We start from the raw sequence: 10669 nt of genomic DNA, 5'->3' as shown, positions 1-10669 counted from the left end.
GATAGTTCTATTGATATTTGCGTGCATAAGCAAATCAGTAATTTCATCAAGATTTCTTCAACTCAAGTAGCTGCAGGATTTGGTCCACCACTGTCCATTCCCAATATGGGATTATGCAAAATCAAAACATAAATGCAGTTACATTCCCTGAAGGCCCTTACATGCATGCGTACGCACCCAGAACTGAATCCAATATCCTCAGGAAGGACATAGTGTTTTCCTTGAGCAACCTTGCTTAAAAGCATTCATGTATCTTTCATTCAAATCTTTCCTAGTATACTGAAGATCACCTTGCCCCAAGCAAAGACTCACTCATTCAGAACAATGCCTTAGATGAAAAATACCTCTTCTTTCCTTTCATTTTGTTCTTTTTTTGTGGCCTTTTGGAATGCATTGAAGACAGGAATATGTGATTGAGGACTTTTACTTCAATAAGACTGTCTGTTTCAAATATATTAATTTTCAGTATGCATTTTTCAGCAGGGGAGACATGGCATAGATAGACTGATGCCAGAAAGTGAGACAGCTTTGAGGAAGATTCATCTTGTTCATCCATGACCTTTGCTGCTGTGTGCTCTGATTTGCAGATATATTCAAACTGACATATAAAGTTCAGAGTCAACAATGCTGCAGAACAAACTCTTAAAGGATGAGGCAGGTATATCGTGACGCTGTGCTAAACTGCAGTATATTACTTGGACTTTTAAGTTTCAGAAGCATTAAACTGGCAGAACACAAACTATAAAAAGGATTTTCTTGTAGCGAATGGATTTTCATGATTTATAACTTGAGCTATGAAGGGAAAAAAACTATAGAAAAGTTCTTGGAACTGATGTGTCTGGTTATTTAGTGCCATTTCTGAGTTCTAGAAGATTGTGGGCTTCAGCATCAGTGCTTCTCATGCGCTGCCTCATGGGAAAAAAGTCACCAAGTCAGCTTCTCTTACAGAGTAACCCTTAACACACTTTTGTACTCTGAAAACTGAAATCAGTGTTGTACTTCCTGTCGGACATGCTTTATCCTCCACTCTAACAGATAGGTGAGCACTTAAACCACATATAAAATAAAGTGCTTTTGGGAAGATTTTAAACATTCATGATGTCAAGATGGAGGAAGCAAAGGGGGTGGGGGGGGGGTATTGGTACATTACAAACAGTCAGCTTTTGCACATCAGTCACTGTGCTTTGAACGAAATGTGTGTGCGTGTGTGAGGCATCACACAATGGTTGATCAGCAAAGACGGCTTGGCAGTGCGGCCGCTTCATTTCCAATTACATGCTTTGTTGGCAAGGCAACCAGGTCACCCTCGGGAGACGACAAACAAAGTTACCTTCAGCTGCCTTGGGCAAGATTTGAATTCTCCCTACGTGCTCCTGTGCCTCAGAAAGAGAAAGAGATTTGGAGGTTTCTTAGTTCTGATGACTCATGATATAAACATGATATACATTATATGTATATGTGTATAAAATATATAAATAACTGACTTAAAACCATTTTTTAGGGGGGGATATTAACATGCCTAAGACTTTCACACAGTACTGAATATATATCATTCGTCCTTGTACAACTGATGTAAAAACAACAATTTTGCAGGTAACTTGCAATTTTATGTTTCAACCACAGATGGCGATAGAGAAGTTGCAGTTCAGTAGTGCAACGTTTTGTCATTCTGGCTTCTATTTAACCCAGACAATCATATGGTAGCTACTCTACCAAATTGTGTGGACACCTCAATCCATTTGTGCTTTTTAAATGTTTAATTTCAAAATCATGAACACTAATATGAATGTAGCCATACCTATTGCTGCTTTTATTCTAATGAGAAGGCTTTCTGCTGGATGCTGGAACATGACTTTGGATAATTGTCAGGTTCTGACACTGGGCTGGCATTTTACTACAAAGTTTGTCTAAGAAGATAGTATGGCTTAATTTTATTAATGTATGTTAGCAATGTGTGTAGCTGCAATTGCCAATCCTGTTAAGTAGAAAAGGTTTCTACTTTTGGAAATGTAGTGTGTGTCACTTTATTTCCTATTTTACAATTTCATCCCCTCAGGCTCCCCCTAAAGCCATCTACGAATAGCTTAAAAAGCATGTATTCATTATTGAACAGCAAATGGAGATAGATCAAAAGAATTTGTTAAGGCTTACAAGTAGCCTTTGATGCCCTAGTTCATTATTGCTATTCTTGTTAGGGACAAATGTAGGGCGGACCTAAAGCAGAGCCCAGAGGCACTCCAGATTCAGGTAAAGTGTGGCTGTGTAGCCTATCTTCATATATCTGTTACATTTGACAGTCTAGGTACATCATACTGAATATAAAGGAGAAATAACAAGCATCAAGGGGGCTAAAGAGGCATATGCACCCATTTAGGGCACTTCAGTTACGGTTACAATGGATTCATTTCAGGATTTGATTAGGCTTGACACTGATTCTCCAGCTTAATGTGGTTTTTCAGTCTCTAATCAAGTGTTGTGGTTGTTCTATGATATGTAACACAAGGTATGGCTTTGCTATGTGCACTAGAATCAAATTTATAGCTAAAGCATTTCTTATGGCACATGCGGATAACTGCAATCTGTGAATTCACATCCGTCATTTATCTTGATGCCAAGCAGTCAAGCTTTCTAATCACAGGAGTGTTTGATTTCTTTCCCAGAGGCAGTGCGATTGACTCGCTCAGCAGTTTTCCTCAAAGTTGTGGTTGGACCTGAACATTTTTGCTGAGCCTTCTTGGTGGCACTGTTATGTGAAGAATACCACAGAAGTACTGGACTATAAAGCACCACACTACAAAACACTCAGTGTAAAACAAACTGATTGTGAGTAAAACCACATGTTTGTGGGCTGAGAATAATGTGTGATTATTGTGCTTTTATCTTTTCAATTTGTGCAGCAATCTATGATTTGCAGGCATGCTTAAATAATTGCAACTCCAATTTTCCCCAGATCTTCTCAACAAGAACATCATGGCTTGCCTGACATCACTAAAAAATTAAAACGATGACACATAAATGGTGCGCATCAGCTGACATTCACTGACCTTCACTTGAACCCTGCGGCAAGAACTGAACCGTGGCTTTTTAATGATGTTAATAATGTAACATGTATGTATGTGTGCTCAACCACACATGGTTAAAACAGGAATTCATATGCATGAGAAAACATAATGCAATGCAAAAATCTCCAATCAAATTCCAATAAAAACTTCCACCTCTTTTGGTAGCTGCAATTCTTCTTAGAGGAAAAATATATACAAAAAAAGTAAATAACTTTTTGGTCGCTCCTTAATATGGAAGTGTATTTCTGGCACATAATAATAAAAAAATCATGCTTTGGTAAATCAAAATTATGACAAAGTCGAAATTATGACATACTAAGTAATTTATGAGATGAAAATTCAAAATCATGACAAATTGTAAAAAATCATAAATATGAGATAAAATCATAAATATGAGATAAAAAGTGATATTTATTTATGACAAGCCGTCATTTAAAAGGAAATGAGTGACAATTATGACAAAAGTCAAAAACATAACACTAAGTCATAATTATGTCAATAAGTCAAAATTGAAATAATGTTGAATTTTTTTATGTCAGAACATTTACTTTCCATAATTTAAACTTTTTTTCACAACTTAAATTTTTTGACATATTTCAAACATGTTTTTCAAAATCAGGTCTTTGTCATAATTATATCTCATAATTTTGACTTAGTATCGCATCATTTCAGTGTTTTATGTCAATTATGATTACGCCTTCCGGCACCTTTGATTCAATTCATCAGAATCACTAGGGTTTCCCCACCTCCGAAATCCCAGTTTAACCCTTAGTTATTGCTCTGTGCTCATGCAAAGATACAGAGACCAATCTTGTTCAAAGGATCTTGGGTAGCATTTTAATTTACAGTCATTTGCATATACTTATTGTAGTTATTACAATAACTGGTGGGTAATAACTAGGTACTAGTCCTGAATTTAGTCCTAAACCTAATCTTAACCCATGTAGTTACCTTCAATGATTCAGTACTTTCTTGGTAAGTACACTGTAAGTACAATGAAAGTGCACGTACTGTAAAATAAAATGCAGCTGGATCTTGGAATGACCATCAATTGTACACACCACTTTCACCTTGTCAGTTCCCACAGGAGCAAAGGCACCTTGGTCCATGCCATCCATCACAGCTAGGTCACCTATAGGTTGACGTTTTTCCACTGGTTCCTCACAGATGTAGGGCAGAGCTGACATTTCCGTTCTCCTCAATCACAACCAGCGAAAGGAGAAATGTATTGATTTTTTTGAGTTTTCACGAATAACACTCTGGTGAAATGGGTCATTGACTATTGCACATTTCAGCTCCCTGTGAGTGTGTTCCTCCATCTTCTCAGTTTTTTATCCATCTCAATCTATCAAAAACATCACAACAGCCATAGATTTAAAACGTCACAGCTCCTGAAGTGCGTCGGATAGGTTGGTTCGTCTTGGCCGTGTTTCTTACCAGTGACATTGTGGAGAACTCCAGAGATGCGCACACTTTGTCATTCAGAGGTTCTGCTCATGCACCCAGCTTCCAAAAGTGTCTGATCAATAACACAAGCCAGTATTGATCTCGATCCACAGGCTTTTAAAAGAAGCAAAGATGTGTATACGGAGTTCACAAGTTCATTTAAAAAAATAAATGATTTAATATTTTAGATGAACATTTAAATCAAATTAATTTATTAATATTCAAATAAATTATGAACTGCCATTTGATTGGACAACCATCAACAACAAACAAAAAGCAAAATATGATGATCCTATTTATTTAGCAATTCTAACTATGCATATATAATTGGCATTTTATCATTTGCATTTGTCTACCGTATATTGCACTGTTAAAGAAATTCAGCACAAACACCATATTAAAAGGACACAAGTCATACTTTATTGACATCCTAAACTTTATTGTACAAAGGTAAGCTTTTCATCCCAACCTCGACGAAATAAATTTACAAAGAAATTAAAACATCTTTAAAAGGCCATAAAAAACAACATCCTGTCCTCTAGCAGCATCCAAACATCTGAACTTCCCAGAAATAAACCACTTTATGTTTACAGTTATCTCTCAGCCAAGCTATACACCGTACTGCTGACATGGTACACAAGTATACAAAGTACTGCCACATGGAGCCATTACTCTTTTTAGTGCAGAAAAGGAAAATACTCTCATTAAAATAACAATCTTAGGTTAAATAAGCTTAAATAAGAGGGCGAAGGTACAAGACACTTTTTCTGAGGTACTTTACACCAACAAGCAGAATTTGGCTTTTATTTGAAGTGGTTTACAGGTGCTAGTCTGCGTGTACTGGCCCATCCACACAAGTTTAACGTCTGGTTTTTTTTTTTGGGGGGGGGGGGGGGGGGTAAAACGAAGCCAGCTGACAGCCTAAGGATCAAGAGCAGTGGTCATGAATTTTTGTACGGACTCGGACAGTTAAATGGTTTAACGAAAACAACTGGGAGGAACAATCCTTTTACCACCAATAACATCAGGCACACGAAAGACTTTTTTTTTTCTACATAAAAGTTTTTGAATACAACCAAATCACACTCAGTGCTAATCTTATCGAACAATTCTGTGATTACGACATCAGCAAAATTATTGCTACAACATTTGTTTCAATGGGTTACTTACAAAAACGCATTTCAAAACAGGTATACAGCACACCAAGTCTTGGGGAGCTTTGGACACTAAGGAACGTTGCATCTGGCTGGTCTACATTTCGACAAACGATGGGGGTGGACAGCCACAAAGCCAGGATTGAACTTGAGCTACGACAGTATAGCTTTGAAGATGTTATGCCCAAGGAACCAAAGATTTTTAGAAAGAAATCACGACTTATTGCATTACATTCACTTTCACAACGTGTTCGTACCCTTCGACTGGTCATAAACTATTTATTTTTCCCTTCCAGCCCTTATCACATATTTAATTTCTTACTCTCCCTTTTCTCATTCACATTCTCACGTCCTGCCACCAACCTTGACTCAGTTTTTAGTGTGTTAGCATATTAGCTCTGCACACATTCACATTCAAATGCTGAAATTTCTCCTCTAACATCTTTTTTTTTTTTTTTTTTTTTTTTACAGAATGCTGGACTAATTTTCCTTGGGTTATGTAGTTTGCGAAGCACACGAAGGGGAAGTTATTGACAACTTCAGCTCAAGGTTTCTTGTCCATCGTGTTCAGAAACAGTTCAGTAAATCTCCTCAGTTGCGCGGCTGCTGTCTGGCTCTCTTCATGAAGTCGAAGGTTGTCTTGACGGAGGTGTTGCACCTGTTCCTGGAGCATAGCCTTGTCTTCTTGCTCCTTTGAAGGATAATAACAAAGCATGTCGTTACAAATAACTGCCTTGAGGTGAATGCTGCTAACAGTGCTTGTTCGGCTATGTTGTGGATTTGTTTAAGCATTTGTTATTATGTTGGAGGCTCTTACCTTCCTTAGGTCACACTGCAGCTGTCGGAGAATGAGCTCCAGCTGGTTAACCTTCCCAGTTAGCAGAGTAGGAGAACCTTCCCTGGTTACATGATAGACAGACAGGAACAATTAGACAGAAAGCAAGGCACACAGATCGATAGATGCAGACAGACACAGACAAATAGACAGACAGATGGATAGTTAGATGGACATAGAGACAAATGGACATAAAGATGACATATAGACAGACAGATAGACAAACAACAGACAGATAGAGTCTGAGACAGATAGATAGACAGATAGATAGATAGATAGATAGATAGATAGATAGTGTCTGAGACAGACAGATAGATAGATAGAGTCTGTTACAGACAGACAGACAGACAGACATAAATGATAGACAAACAATAGATAGAGTCTGAGACAGATAGATAGACAGATAGATAGATAGATAGATAGATAGATAGATAGTGTCTGAGACAGACAGATAGATAGATAGAGTCTGTTACAGACAGACAGACAGACATAAATGATAGACAAACAATAGATAGAGTCTGAGACAGACAGACATAGCTAGACAGACAGATAAATGATAGACAGACAGACAGACAGATAGATAGACAGACAGACAGACAGATAGATAGATAGATAGATAGATAGATAGATAGATAGATAGATAGATAGATAGATAGATAGACAGATAGACAGAGAGATGAAAGACAAACAATAGATAGTCTGAGACAGACAGATAGATGGATAGATGGATAGATGTAAAGATAGATAGATAGATAGATAGATAGATAGATAGATAGATAGATAGATAGATAGATAGATAGATAGATAGATAGATAGATAGATAGATAGATAGATAGATAGATAGATAGATAGATAGAGTTTGAGACAGAGACAAAAAGGCAGACAGATGATGGATAGATGGATAGATGATCACAAAACAGACAGATGATGGATGGACGTTCTTCTTACCCTGCCGGTAGGGTTGAGGCGGCCACACACCCCACTCTTCTGCTCAGCTCCTCAGAGAGCTCCAGAACCTGCTTCGTCTGCTCTTCCTCGGTCAGGGAGCTCAGAGAGGTTCCAGTCTGGTCTAAAAGAGAGAGAAGATTTATTCTGTTAGAAATCCAGGCTGAAACATTCATTATCTATACAGGGCAGTAATAGCAAGGGACTGTGTGGTGTGCTGTATACGGGTTTATCATTTAATATAAGCAGCTGCACACTGTAAATCTAATATAAAACAACTGTTTATCACTCATCAGCACTGCAACAAGACAAGCAGGAAATCCCCTGAGGCACACAGGAAACATGGAACTTCATCCTGCTTCACCTGAGCTGATGTTCCAGGTAGGAGCTTCAAGCAACACCCAGAGAAAAGCTTATTAAATGCAATCCTCCTTTTCAGCTTTTTCCAAGGTGTTAAATCTAACCGTTAACCAGCGTCAGCAGAGCAAGGTGTTAATTAAGTGGGGAACGGAGCTAACGCGGCAGAAGGGTTAATGGCGAGACGGGAGGGGGGGTTCACACGCTTTCAGGTGAGTTTAGCATTACACTGTCAGACGGGCATATCATTAAGCATTCAAGACCAAGAACGCACAGATATAGCGCCTTTACCTCTGCTGAGAGGGCAACAGGGGGTGGAACTGACAAATGTACTGCTATTTCCATTGGGCATAAATCTAGAAACATTTTTAAATAGCAATTTCTAATCACTGATACCAAAAGTTAATAAATATATGTTTTCTATTGTTTTTATTTACCTTATTTAAGCAGTGATCTAGTCTATACATTTTTAAATACCCATTTCTAATCATTTGATGGCAAATTACAGACCAAAAGTTAATAAATATATATTTTGTATTGTTTTATTTAGCTTAATTTCAATTTACCCCATATTACTGACAAAAAAAAAATGGAGTTTTGTACTTGCATAAAACAAAACTACATATCAAGTTTTGACATATCAATTTTTTGCATATCAATTTCCACACATTGATAGCAAAAGATGGACCAAAAGGTAATGATGTTCCTTCAAATCACTGACATAAATGTGTTTGGCACTTGCATAAAACAAAACTATCTAGGATAATTATTTAAACACAAACTTCTACTCGTTTACTTTTACAACATGGACCAAAAGTTAATAAATGTGTGTTACTTGGAATTCATGCCACAAAACTGACTTTTTTGGCATGAAAAAAGCAGAAGAAACGTGGGTGTGGTCTTAGAAGAGGAGAATTTCTTTTGTTTCTTTATAAAGACCTACAAGCCCTTTGTTAACAAGAATGCAAGTCACGACCCTTTATATTATTCAATACACAATGAGCAATCTCACAAGATGTTGACCTGCCATTGTTTCGTCAAACGCTGAGCTAAAAGCGTTCATGAGGCTCCTTTAAGAGCTCTCACCTCTTCTAACACCTTTCAGCGCTTCCTCCACCCCCCTCTCTCATTTCATTTCATTAACAGTCTCACAGTAAGCACAAAGCAGCACATGGAAATCAACAATGTAAGCTCACCTCCTCCCCACACCCTTCTAGTTAGCACCCCAACCCTGAGGCAAAAGCTAACTTAATCATTTCTCTCGCCACGAAACGACGGTCTCATATTTGTTAGCATTTCAAGACGGAGCCGCACACTCATTCCATTTTTCATATCCGTCAGGTCCCAAGAGCACGTCTCTAAGGGCTTGGGAGAATAAAACAACAACAACAACGCTAGCAGGGAGAACCCGCTTGCTGGACGCCCCTCCAGCCAATTAAAGCCGTCCACCATGTATTCCCCCCCGCTCCACATGCAGATCCAAAGGAAATTCTCAGTTCAAGAAGAGCTGCCCTTGCCAGCATTCGCCATGGTCTCCACAGCGACCGGTTGAAGGTGAGGGAACAGCTGTAATTGCACACGAGTAAAAGCGTCCAAAACCCAAAATGTGTAATTACAGCAAGCGATGGCTTGAGTCATTTCCCTAAGTGGTGTCTTGCTGGGCTCACATTGTGATAATGGCTTAATTTCTCAATGCTCGAAATACGGTCTCCGCTCCTAATTAGCACCTTGCGGAACAATGCGCCTTCAGGCAGTCACAGGAAATGAATGGGAGGAAAATAGAGACGTGGTGATTTCGACATGGTCAAGAGCAGCGTTGGAGACGGGTGCTGTTTTCTGCAACCTTCAGTTAACTTTGTTAATGGTGTGTGAGAGCGGCTAAAGCTTTGTGGTGAGGGGAAACCTTGGTCAAAACACAATTCCAATAATAGGACAAAAAGGCATTTTCTGTTCTTTTCAGTTCTCCTTCAAGCCTAGAGTTAATACAATGAGCTCCAAAAAATTAAATGGATGAATAAAAATTTTAATTTGCACACGCGGCCTTCATTGTTTCAGCTCCCAATTCACTTATGTCAATCAGGTAAAGGCACAAATACACACCCAAAAAATGTACTTATTTTACTGGGATTGTAAATACATTACAATTCAAAAGTTTGGAGCGTTTTTTTTTTCTTTTTCAAACTACATTTATACTTTTATTCAGTAAGGTTGCATTACATTGATCATAAGTTATAAAAGATCATTCAAATAAATGCTGTTCTTTTGAACTTTTTAATCATAAAAGAATCCTGATTTTTTTTTATTATCATGGTTTACACAAAAATATTAACAATATTGTTCATTCGTGGCCACGATATACATATTTTTTTGGCGCATGTCATGTGCGGGGCTCTGTAATTTTGAACATTGATAATCATAATAAATGTTTCTTGAGCAGCAAAGCAGCATATTAGAATAATTTCTCAAAGATCATGTGACACTGAATACTGGAGTAATGATGCGGAAAATTACATTTTAAAATCAGAACACTTATTTGTAATAATATTTTACTATATTATTGTTTTTACTATATTGTAATCAAATAAATGCAGCCTTGGTGAGCATAAGGGACTTCTTTCAAAAACATTAAAATAATCTTATAGACCCCAGATTTTTTAATTGTAGTGTACATCTTTTTTTTAATAAAAAGTAAATAAGGCAACATTAATTGCACTGAGCTAACAATACTGACCTTTGTGAATAAGGCACATTTTATAATGAGCCTTATTTGCATAAAAAAGGCATGTTTGAGCTCAAAAGAATGCCAATTACTTCATTTAAATATTTTCCGGCACAGTGTTATTCAAGCTAGTGCCTGGTAATGCTGTGTT

General features: G+C 37.6%; 1 protein-coding gene across 1 annotated transcript in view; it reads right to left on the bottom strand.

Annotated features, from left to right (window-relative positions):
- Positions 1-4913: 4913 nt before the first annotated feature.
- sipa1l2 (signal-induced proliferation-associated 1 like 2) overlaps positions 4914-10669 on the bottom strand; it is a 65690-nt gene continuing 59934 nt past the window's right edge. Inside the window, exons 19-21 of the mRNA XM_081358154.1 lie at positions 7446-7566; positions 6480-6561; positions 4914-6353 (exon numbers count right to left, since the gene is read on the bottom strand). Of these exons, the coding sequence (XP_081214280.1) occupies positions 6207-6353; positions 6480-6561; positions 7446-7566 (350 nt within the window). The 3' untranslated portion in view covers positions 4914-6206. The remainder of the gene's footprint in view (positions 6354-6479; positions 6562-7445; positions 7567-10669) is intronic.

This window comes from Scardinius erythrophthalmus (assembly GCF_964197995.2).
Source record: "Scardinius erythrophthalmus genome assembly, chromosome: 25".
NCBI lineage: Eukaryota > Metazoa > Chordata > Actinopteri > Cypriniformes > Leuciscidae > Scardinius > Scardinius erythrophthalmus.
The sequence above is the reverse complement of the archived record's forward strand: the minus strand, read 5'-3'. Positions and strand labels throughout refer to the sequence as shown.